General features: G+C 41.8%; 1 protein-coding gene across 1 annotated transcript in view; it reads right to left on the bottom strand.

Annotated features, from left to right (window-relative positions):
* The window catches only part of dnah10 (dynein axonemal heavy chain 10), a 45982-nt gene that overhangs the window by 23668 nt on the left and 5004 nt on the right, over positions 1-17310 (bottom strand). The window contains exons 14-42 of the mRNA XM_070551345.1: positions 15408-15574; positions 15168-15319; positions 14908-15072; positions 14628-14835; positions 14392-14545; positions 13826-14305; positions 13585-13743; positions 13390-13506; positions 13194-13296; positions 12939-13117; positions 12652-12863; positions 12347-12503; positions 11999-12232; positions 11803-11925; positions 11497-11730; positions 11162-11385; positions 10802-11071; positions 10524-10707; positions 10250-10384; positions 9977-10129; positions 8959-9147; positions 8673-8819; positions 5367-5558; positions 5164-5282; positions 4931-5089; positions 4719-4854; positions 4504-4626; positions 4297-4428; positions 3984-4200 (exon numbers count right to left, since the gene is read on the bottom strand). Coding sequence (XP_070407446.1) covers positions 3984-4200; positions 4297-4428; positions 4504-4626; positions 4719-4854; positions 4931-5089; positions 5164-5282; positions 5367-5558; positions 8673-8819; positions 8959-9147; positions 9977-10129; positions 10250-10384; positions 10524-10707; positions 10802-11071; positions 11162-11385; positions 11497-11730; positions 11803-11925; positions 11999-12232; positions 12347-12503; positions 12652-12863; positions 12939-13117; positions 13194-13296; positions 13390-13506; positions 13585-13743; positions 13826-14305; positions 14392-14545; positions 14628-14835; positions 14908-15072; positions 15168-15319; positions 15408-15574 — 5224 coding nt within the window. The remainder of the gene's footprint in view (positions 1-3983; positions 4201-4296; positions 4429-4503; positions 4627-4718; positions 4855-4930; positions 5090-5163; positions 5283-5366; positions 5559-8672; positions 8820-8958; positions 9148-9976; positions 10130-10249; positions 10385-10523; positions 10708-10801; positions 11072-11161; positions 11386-11496; positions 11731-11802; positions 11926-11998; positions 12233-12346; positions 12504-12651; positions 12864-12938; positions 13118-13193; positions 13297-13389; positions 13507-13584; positions 13744-13825; positions 14306-14391; positions 14546-14627; positions 14836-14907; positions 15073-15167; positions 15320-15407; positions 15575-17310) is intronic.

Genomic DNA, 17310 nt, shown 5'->3' on the forward strand with positions numbered 1-17310 from the left:
TACATCTGAAAAGACCAAAGTCTTAGAGAATAGCTCATCAGCTCTGTCGGAAACAGAGAGCTCACTTCGTCCTGTCTCAGTTGAGAATCAAACCGAAACGGATGAGCATGATACTGTGCAACCAGAGATGTATGTCAGGAGATCTGAACGAAGTAGTCAGCCTCCTCAAAGACTAACTTACTCTCAATTGGGCAATCCACTAGTGACCGTAGTTAGGTCCCTTTTCCAAGGACTTAATAAAGCTTTTATTGACTCTCTTACTCAAGAAGTTGTGTACCCCGTAGAAACAATGCACAGGGACGTGCATGATATTTAATGGGGGAGGATGTAACCCAGAAGCTAGAACCTTAATGAGGTATTAACTAATTGGCTTACTAATATGATCCATCCTCAATTTAGATAAAATATAAAATATAAATTAAGGAAATTAACAATACTAATTAATAGATATCTAATTAACTAATAGATAATTTCATAATGAATTATTGGAAGGGTGAATAACTAAAATAACGAGTTTAATATTAAACATCGGTTAAAACAAGAATCTTGAACATCCCTAACAGAAACAGAAGAGGAAAGCTGTATACTATTGGTCCAGGTGGGAATCTGAAATTTCATTGGCTGAGAGAAATAAGTCCCGCCTCCGCGAAATAAAACCGTGCGACGCAGCTGAGCGAGAGGAGAGACAAACGGCTGTGCAGCACGCAGATACAGAAAGCAAAGACTGAGCGGTTAGAGAGAGAGAGAGAGAGAAAAAAAAAACAACGGTCGAGGCCGTGAAGAACCCTGATTTGGGTGCCGCATAGATAGAGGGAGAGGCGGACTTGACTCCTTCTAATAAGAGCTAGGAACTTGGAACCAACGCGGTGAGTAAAGAAAAAAGAAGAGAAAAAGCTAACGATGCAACTTAAAAAAAAAAGGAAACTTAAATAGCTTATTAAATTAATTCCATTCTTATAGATTTGTGTGGAGACGACAGAGTGAACCAATCCTCTGTAGGAGGGAACCGTTGGAGCGCGTTGGTGAGTGAATGAGATTAAATTCAGTAAATTATTAAATTCAAAAAGCTAATTACAGCAACCGAGGTGACAGCAGTGGGCTGCTAGACGTTAGATCCCAGGAGTTAACATCTCAAACTACCAGTTAACGGTGGTAGGGCATATAGGAGTTAACGGCTCAAACCGCCAGTTAACGGCGGTAGGGCATATGGGATTCCCAGGAGTTAACGGCTCAAACCGCCAGTTAATGGTGGTACGGCCTAGATGTACAAGGTCCTCAGGGGCGTTATAGCTAACGCCATAGAATTAGCCATGCGTCCCTTAACCAAACATTTAATAATAAAAAAATAGATAAATAAAAATAAATAAAAGCTAACTGATTAGGGAGGAATTATTTTACAAAGGTGGACCAAAGGACCAGAATTTATATTTTGTTGAATTTTGTTATAGAACATTTTATTTATTTATTTATTTATTTATTTATTTATTGTGTTACAGATATACAAGGTGTCACAATGCTGTATAGAAACACAACTAAATGTATCCTTGTTGTCATGAATGTATTTCTTGTTGAATAGTGTAGAGTAATAGAATCTAACTGAGCCTATTGAGCTGAACAATTGTTGTCATATGTAATTATATTTCCAGAGCTACTGAGAATTATTTTAATAGACAATCAAATTGATGTTATGTTAGTTGAACTGTGAACCCAAACATGATTGGCTATGCCAATAGAGTGAAGCATTTGTTTAAGTCTGTAAGACTTTATGCTGTGATGTGACGAGAAGGGTCGATGCCAACTCGCTAACAGTCCTGTTGTTTACAGGCTGGGTTTTTTTTTTTCCTTGGGTTTGATCCCGACTCCTATGATCACTCACTTGGAACGAGAACTGGATTTCTTCCTGACGAGGGAGATGGCGAGCCTTAACCACTGAACGAACCAGGACATCTCAAGTAACTGAAGAGCAGACTGCTCTCTTCTGTGAACAATCTCAACGGTGCGGTAGGAAAAAATCGCACCACCGGACTCTGACTTTCACCCCAAGCGTGGGGATTTGACTTGACGCCGGCTGACTTGTGACTCATATGATCAAATCTCATACCGAGCATTTTACTATTGTCGATTGTTTTCATCTGTTTTTGTGTGTTATCTTTATGTGTTATATTTCCCATTATTATTAAAATTTAGTATATAAACCGTTTCATGCTATACCCGTGACTCCAGTCATTCTTAAACAACCTCCAATTCTCCCCGAACCTAATTATTGGCCCATTTGTTTATTTTTTCTTTTAATTATCTTATTGTATCCTGTAATCCGGTTACATGTCTCAAGATGAAAGATCAACATTCAAGAACAGAGCAACTGTGATGAGTGATGGTTTATTTACAAAATCATGTTTACTCGCTTTTGCCATTTGATACGGTTCATTTAACACACACGCACACTACTGTGCACACACTATATTGCACACATGCAGTTGTGTGTGTGCGTGCACACTCGCCTGCACGTGTGCACACTGTTGAGTTGTTGTGCCCCACCTAACTTATCCTGTCAGAGACGTCCCTGTTGATCTATGACAAAGCCCAGATTTAAACTAAACCACAGGAATGGTGGTTTCATTATCATTTAAAAGGAACTCCAGCTATGAGGAAGTGGATGCCCTAATAAGCCACAAGTTTTCTGTTGTACCAAACTATGTTATTAGAAACACACAAAATATTGCTGTTTATTTATAAATCTATAATATTTAGTACATTTTTGGATAAACGTAGGACGCCATGTTTTCCACACACAATGCACTCTGGGGGTGATGATGTATATTGGTTGCTCTTGGAAGAATAGCTGTTGACGCTAGTGTTTGTTTACACACTCACCGTATTAATAATTAAGTAAAATGCAGCATTGTGCTGCTTTTGGATGTGATTTCCAGTCAGAGGGAAACAAGGGGAGTGATGTGAGTTTACAGCTTTCCCACTGGTAAGAAGAGGAGAAAGCAGTGGGAAGATGCCTGTGGACGGACACAACTTCCCAAAGATCCGCGGCTGTGTTCCCTACATTTTTCTCCTGATGCTTATAGTCGACCACAACTACTTAAAGAGCTCACCAGAGCGGCCGGGTGTAAGAGAAGGCGGAAACTAAATGCTTTACCGACCATTTTCCCACATAAGGAGCCTAAACGCCCTCGGAGGGACGAGAGAAGCTGTCCTGAGCCGACAACCCGCTCCTGCAGCTGCCGCTTCTGTCACGTTCAGTGAACCATCGGACACGCCACTCGTCACGAATGAAGCTGAACTTTCACCTCTCCCGTCAGTAAAACAAGCAGTAAGTGTAGCAATACAGTGTTCTCCAGATATATAATGTCTGCAACAATGATTAAAGTGGTTTCACTGAATATCCTAATCATCTACAAAGCACACGACAGTTCTGGGTGCAAATAGTCTCCTAAATCATTCATATCTGATTAAGTTTGATCACATGATAGCTTACTGTTAACTTCTGCTGACAAAAATGTGAGCTCTTGATAACAAACACTCTCCCTCTCAGTTACCATGGAGACGCATTTGCTGCCCATACACCACCGGTTTTGTCCTGCTCTCGCTTCATCCCGCCCTTCTTGCTCTTCATGTTGATGCTCGTTTTGTGAAACATGGTCAGTGATGTCATCATTAATGCTTCACTCTGGCTCAAATTGAAAACGCTGAACAGATGACATGTTTATGTTGCTGAATAGTCGCTACAGGGTCCTAAAGCCGGCCGGTGCAACCGAGGTACAACCACGTGACGTCACTAACCAGAATGCATTGCGACGCTAACAACAATGGCGACCTACGAGTTAAACAATTTTTAACAAATTTTATAAAAATGAAGACATTAAGAAGGCTTTTTACACCACTTTAATATAACTGATACTAACATTTATCTTTTAAGAACCACAACGTTTTGTAACCTGGGTTCCTTTTAAGGACAAAGGCTTGGATTTTACCTGGGATCTCATCAGGCCCAGCCAGGTCGTTCCCATCATGCATCGTGGTTCTGCAGGAAAGCCTTTTGACGAGATCATCAAACTTGCTCCTTCCACTCTCTAGTAACGTGGCCCCCAGAGAGCAGTACAGAGCTTCCAAGAAGTAACACTCCAGGACATCAGCCCTGCTGCTGTCACTCTCAAGAAGAGCATCCAGCATCAAGCACAACTGAGAGACCTAAATAAAAACATGAACAATTATGTAAAGTAAGATCGTCTTTCAAAACATCCCTTTAGGTGCTAAAAAGGTTTGAGAAGGATGTAATTAACCTACCATATTCAGATCAGTCTGAGGGACAACAGTTTCCAGTTTCTGGCCCTGTTTGCCATCAACAATGCCCTCCAAAAGCATGTCAATGCAGCTGTGCACATATTTCTTAAACAGTCTGAAAAGCACCTCTTGCTCCTATGAAAATCCACATTTTACTTAAAAATGATATTGAAAAAGACATAATTAAGTATTAAAAACCTTTTTTTTTACAGTTTCAGGTCTGCTGTTCACCCATCTCTCCCAGTAGGGTGTGTAACGCAAGTTTTTGGGGTCAACAAAAACCATCCCACAGCGGGACACGGTAGCAGGTGAAGCATACTGCAGATCTCCAACCTTTTAACAAAACAGTGTTTTGTTAAAAGTTATCCTCAAGAGTTATTTTGTTATCATTTTAGAAGACGTTTTATTTCAAAATTCAGACAAACCTCAAACAGCAGTGCACAGTGACTCTGTAAACGAATCCGTTCCCCGTTGGCAAGAGTGAGGAGCTTGTTGTCATCCATTACTGAGTTCATATTCTCTACCCAGAGGGCATCCACATCTCCATCAAACAGGATATACCTGTGAGTCATGGATCACATATTTATGAAGCGTGTCCCAAAATGTATAAAGTGTCTTTTGGCATTTATGGTTTTACCTCTGCTCTTTGTTGTCAGTGGGCTTGTTGACTTCACGAAAGATGTTGGATAGAATCCCATCAGTCCAGTCTCGAGTATCTGGGTCAAGAACTCCATAAAGTTCAATGACACTCATGGCTTTTGGGTTCAAGGGATATAATTTAGTACGCAGCCCCAATCTGAAAAGAACAATTATTGTTACCATTGTCCTTACTTGAGATCTGGGGACAGAAAAATGTAAAGTGCCACTAACTTGGTCTGAGCCTGACATAACGTGTTGATCACAACTGATTTGCCTCCACCTGTTGGGCCCACAATCATAGTAGTGTGCCTGCTCATCATGGTCTCTTGCAGTTGCACAACTTTATCCACCTGGCACAGACATTGGGACATGGGGATGGACATTCATATTTGTTAATCACATGCATTAGTTATCAAAACTTCACAGTTGTGTACCTGATTAGGTAGAACAATATATTTGTTCTCTTGCAGGGTCTGCTCCACAGCTTCATTGAAGCTAGCATATTGAACACGGGGACAGTCCAGTCCAGGGAAAAGGTCTGAGATCAGCCCAAGGAACAAAGGGACGTCTTCAAACACAAACTTTGGCAGATTCATGTCTCTGAGAGCACGCATCAGTACCACATCCTGGTTGAATGAAAGATAAAAATACAGGAATGAATAAAGTTACAACATAATAAAAGGATACTGATTATTTTCTATCTTCTATTTTACTATACATACATACATATATACATATATACATATATATATATATATATATATATATATATATATATATATATATATATATATATATATATATATACACATACACATGTAGAACATGTTCAATGGGAAGGGAACGAAGCTCTGGTAGCTTATATAATCCCCCCCAAATCAAATTTCAAGAAAGACAAAACAAAAAAATATATATATTTTCCCTACACTGAGTGTCATTGCCATTTTCCTATAACATGTTTTATCCTCAATCACACAAACCAAATTTACATTTTCTCATGTTCCAACACCCCCCCACCCCGCCATGTTCACAGCTCCCAGTTCACCAACAATAGACAATTACAATCAAATGCAACACCCTTACAACTTTTCCTCCTCCTCCATGTAATTAGTATAATTTTTTTATACTTCTCTTTAAACTTATGCAATGAGGGACTTTGCTTTAGATCCTCACTTAGCTTATTCCAAACTCTTACACCCGTAACAGAAATACAAAATGACTTTATTGTTGTTCTAAAATATGTATGCCTAAAGTTAAGTTTGTATCTGAAATTATTTTAGGTTATCTGGTTTTATAAATAGCATTAATAATTTGTGTGGTAATAATTTCCTATGCACTTTAAACATGAATGTCGCTGTATATAGCTGAATTAAATCTTTAAATTTTAGTATTTTAGAATATATAAATAACGGATTAGTGTGTTCTCTAAATCTAACATTGTGAACGACTCTCAGGGCTCTTTTCTGTATGATAGACAAGGGCACAATAGATGATTCATAAGTGTTACCCCATACCTCTACACAGTAAATTTTAATAAAAATCCATGCGGGGGCTGCAGCCTAAGCAAAGAGGCCCAGATGTCCCTCTCCCCAGACACTTGGGCCAGCTCCTCTGGGTGAATCCCAAGGCTTTAACCTGGTCAGCCGAGAAACATATTCTCAGCTGTGCGTCCTGGGTCTTCCTTTGAGTCTCTTCCTGGTTGGACGTGCCCGGAAAACCTCACCAGGGAGGTGTCTAGGAAGCATCCTAACCAGATGCCCGAGCCACCTCAACTGGCTCCTCTAAGTGTGTAGGAGCAGCAGATCTACTCTGAGCCCCTCCCGGATGACTCAGCTACTCACCCAATCTCTAAAGAAGAGCTCCGACACCAAGCGGAGAAAATTCATTTTAGACGCTTGTATCCACAGTCTCGTTCTTTCGGTCACTACCCAAAGCTTGTGACCATAGGTGAGGGTAGGAAGGTAGATTGACTGGTAAATCAAGAGTGCTGTCTTCTGGCTCAGCTCTGTGTTCATCACAAATGATCGGTACAATGCCCGCACCACTGCAGACACAGAACCAATCCGCCTATCGATCTTGCACTACATCATTCCCTCACTTGTGAACAAGACCCCGAGACACTTAAACTTCTCCACTTGAGGCAGGACCTCGTCCCTGACCCGGAGAAGGCATTCCACCCTTTTCCGACGCAAGACCATAGTCTCAGATTTAGAGGAGTTGATTCTCATCCCAGCTGCTTCTCACTCGGCTGTGAACCATCCCAGTAAAAGCTGGAGAACACGTTCTGATGAATCCAACAGAACCACATCATCTGCAAAACGCAGAGACCCGATCCTCAGGCCACCAAAACGGATCCCCTCAAAACCTTGACTGCACCTAGAAATCCTGTCCATAAAAGTTATGAAAGGAACTGGCCACAAAGGCAACCTTGGCAGAGTCCAACTCTCACCAGAAACTAGCCTGACTTACTGCCGGCAATGTGGACCAAGCTCTGGCACCGGTAGCCTTCAGCCACCTCAGTGACCTCAGCTTCAGAGATTGGAGAGCCCAACCCAAAGTCCCAAGATTCCGCTTCCTCACTGGAAGATGTCCCGGTGGTAGTGAAGTACTCTGCCCATTGGACCAAAATCTTCTCAATACCATACAGAAGTCTTGGCTCCAAACATTTCTCACGTCTGGGTTTTTGCCTCTGCGATCACTCAAGAGGCATTCTGACACCTGAGTGTCTAAGACATGCGGCCGCAGATCTGACACGACAACAAAGTCGATCAAACTGCAGCCTAAGGTATCCTGGTGCCAAGAGCACATATGTTCCCATGGAGTTCATTATGGACAATCCATGACGAGCACAGATGTCTAACAACAAAACACCACTCAAATTCACATTGGGGGGCATTCCTCTCAACCACACGTCTCCAGGTGTCACTGTCATTGCTCACGTGAGCATTGAAGTACCCCAGGAAATCAAAGGAGTCACCGGAAAGAGCGCCCTTTCAAAGGACTGCAAAAAGGGAGGGTAGTCTAATCTGCAGTTTGGTGAGTAAGCACAAACACAGTAAGGACCCCCCCCCCCCCCCACCCCCCCCACCCCCCACTCCACCCACATTCACCAAGGTAAACCGCAACGAACATGCACCAAGATGGGGGACAACAATTGTGTCTACCTCTGCACCTCTCAGTGGCAGCAAGAGTGGTAGAAAGTCCAACCTCTCTCAAGGAAACTGGTTCCGGAGCCAGAGCCATGCATCAAGACGAGTCCGACTATAACTAGTCGGAACCTCTCAATGTTACGCACCAACTCTGGCTCTTTCCACTCCATGTACCGAGAGCCAGCTTTTCGTTGCCGAGGATCATACCACCAAAGTCCCTACCTACGGCTCCCACCCAACACGCATTGCACTGACCCCTTTGGCTCCTTCTGCGAGTGGTGAGCCCATGAGAAAGGGGACCCATGTCTCCTCTTCAGTCTATGTCTGGCCAGGCTCTATGGGTGAAATCTGGGCCACCAGGCGCTCCCCAACGTGCTCCAACTCAGGCCTTGCCCCAGAGGGGGCCCCCAGTGGCTCGCATCCAGTATTTCCATATATGTTGATCATCATAAAGTGTCTGAATAAAATCCTTCACAATCTTTTAGATTTTTCAGATATATCTGTGCTACTGAAGATACACTATGATCTATCTTTCAATAAAGTGATATCCAATAAAAACACAAGTTGACCCAGTACCAAGCTATATACTACCTCACTGAGGTCCGGTGAGCCTCTTTTTAACTCTCCTGCCATCACTAAGACAGACTTCAGAGCGCGTAGACCAAAGTCATAATGAGACTGCTTGGACAGCTGCTCCCGAGCCAGTTTATACAGGACAGTCATCTTCTTTGCCAGCACCTAAAATTAATAACAAAAATTACATAAAACATGCATTTTTAAAATGATCTAAAAATTACACAAAATGACTTTTCCTTACTTAGATGACAGAATCCCTACAAAATGTGCTATTTTTTGTCTGGATTATTATTATTTTTACCTTGGCCATTAGGAAACCCTCTGAAAACAGCATGATCTCACAAATTTGTTGAAGATCAGGTAGAATCACCACCACAGGCCGGAAAAGGGCTTTGACTGATTCGGGCAGCTCTGTACGGCCAGCGTAGCCAGGATTCATAGTGATGAAAATACCCATGCGGTCATCCAGGCTGATCATCTGCCCCTCAAACTGAATGATTATGAGAAGAAAGTTGTCAAACGAAAAAACAAAACAAAACAAACTAGCTGATGCAAAGGGAGTCTAAGTCTCCTCCTTTTCCGGTCGGCAGATGGGTACCTATAAGAACGGAAAAAATGAATGCAAGTCAATGGGGCTAAAAGAGCTATTTTCTAATTCGTTTTTTCTTACGCCCTGGATGGCACATATGTTATATTTCAATTTGAAAGGCAATGATGTGGATTTCAACCATGCCTGTTATGTATTTTGAGATTTATCAGCTTGTAAAATTCGTAATTACAAATCAGACATCGGCACGTTGCATTTATGATGTCACCACAGAACTTCCTCTGCCCCAGCGTAGCTGCTAGTACCACATGGTGAGATTTATGGTGGTTCTTTCCTCTTGAAAGAAGTATTTAAACATCTCTAAATTCAGAGCCATTTTTCCTCTAATCTTCTCCGTGTCTGGTCCGATGAAGTCAGTTGGGTGATGCGCATTTGTAGTCCTGGACGTATTTTCCCACAAAACCTAAAACAACTTTTTTCCCATTAGAAAATAAATGCTTTCTTGGCATCCTAATATGTCTAAAATTCATGGACATCATATGTGAAATCCATGGTGCATATGAAACAGGATTATAAAATCGTGTTTTTAGCCCCAATGACTTGCATTCATTTTTTCGTTCTCTCGGGGAGCATGGTCTGGAAAGAGGCTCCCTATCGTGTACTGCAAAAGTAGTTATTGCTTAGTACAATGTTCTTGAGTGAAAAAAATTGAGAAATTAGTTTTCAAATTATTCATTACTGGTTCTAAACGATTCCTGCAAAACAGATTTACCTGAAAGTGCTTAAGGTGTAAAATGAGAGCATTGCGGATGGTCTGTATTTGGGAGGAGATCACTGACAATACTGAGGCATCGATTCGATTGAACTCATCAAAGCAGCCCCAGGCGCCACACTGGGCAAGGCCAGAAAAGATATTCCCAATGGCCTGCATACGAGATAAAAGGGATTTAAAATCAAAAAGAAATTATGCTGGTTTTATTTAAAAAAGAAAACATCACAGATTTGACATTTTCCCCATTGATGCTGCTTAGTGTATGCCTCTTACCATGTAGTCCATGCCCTCACCACAGTTTGTAACCACACACAGCAAGCCTAAAGCCTTGGCCAGATCTTTGACGGATTCTGTTTTTCCTGTGCCAGCTGGTCCAGCAGGAGCGCCGCCCAAGTACATGGAGAGAGCCTGTTTCACAAGTACACAGGTATCATGCCACAAAATAAACCCACGCAGATTTTATATGGTTTATAAACAATTTCTCCCAAAATCAATAAAGTTTTCTGATTCGGAAGTGCCTGTGTACACATTGTAAAGAATCTGGGACCTGTGTGAGAGTCAGATAGATCCGGTCTGTTAGTGGGGTGATAACCAATCGACCATTCAACCCCATGTATTCATAACCATAGGAGAATGAAGCGCTGCACTGCTGCACAAACAGGTTGTCCTGTTCCCGCTTCCAGTAGAATCTCAGCTGGCTTTCCCACTCAAACTCTTGTGCATCTGTTATCCTGCAAAAAGATCTGAATGTTGCTGTGTTCTCATCTTAAGCTCACTGCTTTTTAGTGAAGACGAAAATTCAAACTTGTAAAAGTTCAAGTTCACCTGTTGTACACCAAGTTGTCCACGATGTCTCTTGAGTGGACGTCCATGATCAGCGCTGTGTTGATTTTCCGCCTGTCGTTTTTCTTCATGGGCTGAGTGTTGCGTGTAACCAGCTCGTCAATCTGGCGGTGCATCTTCTCAGCGTAGTCCTTCAGTGCATGTTTTTCTCCTCCATTCACTTTTTTGAAGACATCTTCAACCTCCCAGGTCCACCACACCTGAATAGCAGCCAGCACGACCATTCCCTGATATAGAAGCATCCAATCCACCCTGAGAAACACAGCGACAAGTTTAATGAGCTCTCTCTCTCTCTCTCTCTCTCTCTCTCTCTCTCTCTCTCTCTCTCTCTCTCTCACTTACCTACTCATATCTCTACAGTAGTAGAATATTGCTTCCTTAGTGATACGCCAGTTAGTGCTCCTCATCTCCAGAAGAACTTTCATCATCCACTCTTCTACTCTTCCCTCCACTGGGACAGGCTTCCTAAATTCCATCACCTCACCCTCAGCAGACACCATAGCTGTAACTACTGTCTCCCCACCGATCTCCTCATCAAATCTTAGAGACGCTATGTTATCGTACATCTTGTGAAACAGGAAAAAAAAATTAAACAAATTAAGCAAAGTATTTGCCACATATACTAAGAATTGAATTGATATATTCAAACTGTTAGCTGATATATAGCAGTTCTTTACCTTGATCATGTGTTCCTGGACACAGCAAGGGTCACGGCTCCCCAGAATGCTGAGCAGTTCATCATCAGAAATGAAAAAGAAGCGAGGAAATGCATTTCGTTTGGAGTCCAGGTAATCATTAAGACTCTTCTGGCACCTCTCCAGATTACTTCTCAAGGCGTGCAGGTCTGCTAGCTGGTTAGGAGCAAGGCAACACCTCCTTATATTTGGACTCCGCATGGTGTCATCCATTATCTGCAAAGTAGATTTTATAAAGTCCAATAATGAAGTATTTTTGTTTTTATCAAAATAATAAAAACAACTCACATTTTTGAACTTTTCATCGATGTTATCAAACTTCTTAGCTTCTTCAGGTAACTGGGAGCGAATGTCTCCACCTATAAATATGCTTTCCAGGTACATCCACTTGCGTTGTACCACCAACCAAACCTGTGCAAAGTGCATTTTGTAAGTTAGCTGTTTTGTAGATGAACTCAACAGCAAATTAGCAGCATTCTCTGACCCCGATGGTCTCGCTGATGAGAGACAGCTCTTTTTCCACTTGTTGTATGGCACCAAGGAACGGCCCAACAAAACGGCTGCCAGCCATGCCCTGTAGGTTCATGACATCATTGTCCAAATTCAGCAGGATCTCATCCACAGCGCCCAGGATGAAACCTTGTTTCTGAGTTCCTTTAAAAATGGGCTGCACATTGAAATTCATCTTCTCCCAGCTTTCAACCACTCCCTTTACTCCCTGAAAACACAAACAACACATAAACGTTCTATTTCACAGCTATATTGACTGAATCAAGCCTAATTCAACTTTGTGATACTTTATTATTACCGATGTATAAAGAAAAAAACCTACCATCTCGATGTTCAGCTCTTTTATAGCAGATGTGACAATGTCACTGATGACGTTTGCATATTTATGCAGTTCCATAGCAAACATGTTCTCCAGAGTAAAGCTGTCAGGGTTTATCTCAAAGCTGGTGCCAGTCCTTTCCATCAGCTCCTCCCAGTGCCTAAAATAAAATTAAAACAACAATAATAAAGTAACCACATGATAAAAGAAAAACCAACAAATGTTCTCATGATGTGAAATAAATAAATTGGCATAAAAATTAGCCTTGAAAAAGAAATGAACTCAAACTCTTCATTTTCCAGACAAACCTGTTTCTGAGTGCCTCGTGCTTCAAGTCTAGCAGAAGAGTCAGTGATTCTCTGAACTCTTTCATACTCGCGTCCAGAAAAAAAGCAACGGGTAAAGCCCTCACATCTTTGGGCAGCTGTCTCAGGCTTTTGATGAAGCCTTCTATGTTCTCCTGTAACATCTGGATGTCCAAATCTACCCACAGTGTTTCAGACCATCTTGCTTTTGCTTCCTGTAAAAAAAGAACCAACTCAAGCAAGAAAGTGTGTAATCAATTGAGGATGGGAAAATTCAAACATCCTCCCACCTTCTGTGCTTTATACACATTATAAGCCGGTCTTAAGCCGCTCATGTCTTTCTGAATCCTGGTGACCTCTGGGCACACAGTGACAGGCAGGTCCAGCAGCTTTTCAGCATTAGTCAGCTCTTCCCATTCAGCCACAATCTTGGCAAGGTCTTCTTCATATTTGTCCATGATGCTCAGTCCTGGAAAAAAACAACAACAATGAAAATGTCAACATTTCACATGTTAACATTCCTTTACTGGTTTTGATTTAGGCACCTTTATCCAAATCTTCTCCCACAGCTCCAGGACCATGCAGGTTGAAGCTTTCAGCAAAGATGGACACGTTCTGTCTGAACTCTTCAACATTCTCTTTGGTAATCTTAACAGAAACCAAAAAGATGTGTTGGCTCTGTGTATTTCTGAAACATTCTTTTCAGTTCAAATATTAATGAATGACTTGTTGAAACTGTACCACAGCAAATGACTTCTTGACATCTTTCAGACTATGATCCACTTGTCTAGATTCTGTGTAAAGGTCACTCCATGTCTGGTCAATAATGGCCACCAGCTCTTTTTCATCTTCTCCAACCTAGGGCACACACAGAACTGTGGTATTACCTGGGTCAGAAGTACAATCTCTGAGTAACAACTTCAAATTGAACAGTACCTCAGCTTCATAGATGGCCAGGGTTCTGTAGCTCTCCTGGATATCAGTGATTCTTATTTCTATGTCTACAGACATGTTTCTGATGTCTGAGATGGTGCTGAGAACAGACTTCAGGTCGTTCACAGTGTCTGGGCTTTGCTTCAGCTTTTCAGAGAGTTGCTGTTGTGTAAGACAAATATTAAGTTAAAAATCCAGAAACATTCAGCTTGGGAACATCTGACTGAGGTGCATGATTCAGTACCGTGAGTTCATCTCTAAAGTTGAAGAGATTCTTTTTGGCAGATTTGTTTAGCAAATAACCAAGTGAATCGATCCAGGCCTCTGCGATCATCTGTAATGTGTTAAGCAGTGGCGATAGGTCCAGATGGATCACGTTCTCCGTCTTGCAGCGAGGCTCCAGATTCACATCTTGCTTAGCCATAGCAAAGACGTTCATCTCATCATCATACTTGGCGTAGGATGGATTTTTGGCTGCAAACTCTCCGGTCACAAGAAATCTGTTCTTTTCCCAAAGAAACCGGTAGCGTTTCCAGTACTCAAAGTTGCGACTCACTGAGAGGAGCAGCTCCTCAATCTTTTGGGACACCATGACAGCACTTAGCTTTATCTGAGGATGCTGAGACACATCACAGAAGAATGTGAATTTCTTAGACCCCTCTTCACCATCCACAAGTTGTATGGGGCAGTTGATGCAGGTCCCATCCATCCAACGTGGAAAATGCTGAAATCAAAATTATGTGCCTGATCAAGTCACTAGTTTGATGCTAGATGCACATACTTTCCAGAAATATCACCAGAGGAGCTCACCTTGGTGCTCGCTATACACATCTTAATGCACCCCATGATCATCCTGTTGATGACGTCACTTCGTGGCTCTAACACAATACCAGTAAACAGGACGACGTTTGCTTTGAAAACAGCTGTGTCTCCCATCAGCACCGTGGTGAATGTCTGAATGCTCCTTAAGGTCACAAAAGGAGAAACAAGTGTGTGAATGTGTTTTTAACACTAAAACATACAAGGGTAAATCATAACTTGATTACCTCTGCAGCATCTCTATCAGGGAGTCAAACACTTTGCACTCCCAGTATTTATAGTAACTAGCCATACATTTGGCTTTGCCACTTCTGGTTTCCATAATCACATGTTCTGTCTCATTGATGAGGAAACTGATGTCAGAATATTTCTTAGTGAGAATATTCAGAGTCTTGTTTTGCTCTCCCTCAATGTAGTCACACAAGTCCTTGATATCTTAAAAAAAAATGTTACACTGGTAGATTTTCATTTTTTGAACCAGTAAATATCTCCTTAAATTCGTGTTACCTGGCAAGTCTCTAGATTTATCAGATACTGGCAGTTTCAGCAAGTTGGACAGAGTTATCGACTGTAGCTTGGAATCAATTGCACGCTCGTTCTTGTGAATCTGGTCGACGATGGACTTGAATTTAGAAACAGCCTGGACACCTCGACTGATGAACTCAGGTATCCCTAAAACCAAACACCGTTTGTGCTTTAATCTAACAGAAAGAATAATGTAACCACTGCATGTTCTGCAAATAGCTAATCCTGTGAAGGTAACAAACCCAAGAAACACCAGTTGAGCTTCTTCAATCCAAATTCCATCTCTTTTTTGACCACTTCTATAAGTGGCAGCAGCATATCGAGATGCTCCTCACGCAGGCTGTCCAACAATGAGTGAAAGTGTTCGATAAGGTGGTTCAGATCATCAGCACACCTAAAGATGAGGTTAAAGCAGCAGAAAGCAGAGACACCATAAACGGTTTAACATTTAGTTTACACTGTGCTTTAGGAAGTGTACTCACCTCAGGAGACTGTGTTCCAACATAACCAAGTCTTTTGCCTGTTTCGGAACAGAGTAGCCCAGTGACATGAGGGGCTTTATCTCAGAAATCATTTCCCTTAATTGTGGAGGAAAGTTTACTATGTAGTGCACATTCCTTTTCTTGCTTTGTTCTGGTCTTGGAACTTCCTTTAAATAACAAAAAGAGGTTTTAGGATATTTATATACAGTGGGGCAAAAAAAAATTTTGTCAGCCACTGATTATGCACGTTCTCCCACTTATATGAGCCCTGTAACTTTCATCGTAGGTGTACCTCGACTATGAGAGACAAAAGGAGAACAAATAATCCAGAAAATCCCACTGTCTGAATCTTAAAGACTTTACTTGCAAATGATGGTGGAAGATAAGTGTTTGGTTCATAACAAAATTCCATAAAGGGATTTACATTTCAATGGTGGAAACACAACCCACTGCACACTGCTGCCAACCAGCGGTTGGCGTTTGAATTGCACCCAAAGAAAAGAAAATACACAAACGTTTGCAAGGAAATTGTTCCAAAAATAAGATACAAGGCTTTTGAATATCAATGTAATATTGCAGGAAAAAATATCACGAAATACTCCGATATCGATATTTTTGATACACGGCTTTTGAATATTGCTATAATATCGCAGAGAAAAAAATATCACAATATAATGCCATATCGATATTTTCTTACATCCCCATTATGAAGGCAGTCCTTCATTAGCTAGGCAGTGTGTTTAGGATCATCGTCATGCTGACAGACCCAGCCACGTTTCATCTTCAATGCCCTTGCTGATGGATGGAGGTTTTCACTCCAAATCTGACGATGCATTGCCCCATTCATTCTTTCCTTTACACAGATCACTCATCCTGGTCCCTTAGCAGAAAAGCACACCCAAAGCATGATGTTTCCAACCCCGTGCTTTACAGCAGGTATGATGCTCTTTGGATACAACTCAGCATTCTTTTTCCACCAAACAAGACGAGTAGAGTTTTTACCATAAAGTTCTATTTTGGTTCCATCTGACCATTTGACATTCTCCCAGTACTCTCCTGGTTCATTCAAATGTTCTCTAGAAAACTTAGAACAGGCCTGCACATGTACGGGTTTAAGCAGAGGGACACGTCTGGCACTGCAGGATTTGAGTCCCTGATGGCGTAGTGTTTAACTGATGGTAGCCTTCGTAACTTTGGTCCCAGCTCTCTGCTGGTCATTCACTGGGTCCCCCGTGTAGTTCTGGGAGTTTTGCTCACTGTTCTTGTGATCATAATGACCACATGGGGTATGATCTTGTGTGGAGCCCTGATCGTGGGAGATTATCAGTGGTCTTGTCTTCAACTTTCTAAAAATTGCTCTCACAGTTGGTTTCTTCACACCAAGCTGCTTACCTATTGCACATTCAGACTTTCCAGCCTGGTGCACATCTACAATTTGGTTTTTGGTGTCCTTTGACAGCTCTTTGGTCTTGGCCATGGCATGGACGTAATTTTGGGGGGGGGGACTGGGGGGACATGTCCCCCCCACTTTTTCCAAAGTCAAGTTTTGACCCCTGCACTTTTTACCATCCAAAAACAATATTACGCTATATTAAATTGACACTGGTTGAGCTCTAGGACCAAGCGGAAAACAACAGTTTGTGTTGAAGCCTGTTTCCATTAGAACATACTGTAAATATACCCCCCCCCCCCCCCCCCCCACTTCTTAAGTGAAAATTACGTCCTTGGGCCATGGTAAAGTTTAGAATGTGACTCTCTGAGGTTGTGGACAGGTGTCTTTTATACTGATACCGAGTTCCAACAGGTGCCATTAAGAGGTTACAGGTCTGCGAGAGCCAGAAACATTGCTTGTTTGTAGACCAAATACTTATTTTCCACCATAATTTGCAAATGAATTCTTTAA

The sequence above is a fragment of the Nothobranchius furzeri genome, chromosome 5 (assembly GCF_043380555.1).
Source record: "Nothobranchius furzeri strain GRZ-AD chromosome 5, NfurGRZ-RIMD1, whole genome shotgun sequence".
Taxonomy (NCBI): domain Eukaryota; kingdom Metazoa; phylum Chordata; class Actinopteri; order Cyprinodontiformes; family Nothobranchiidae; genus Nothobranchius; species Nothobranchius furzeri.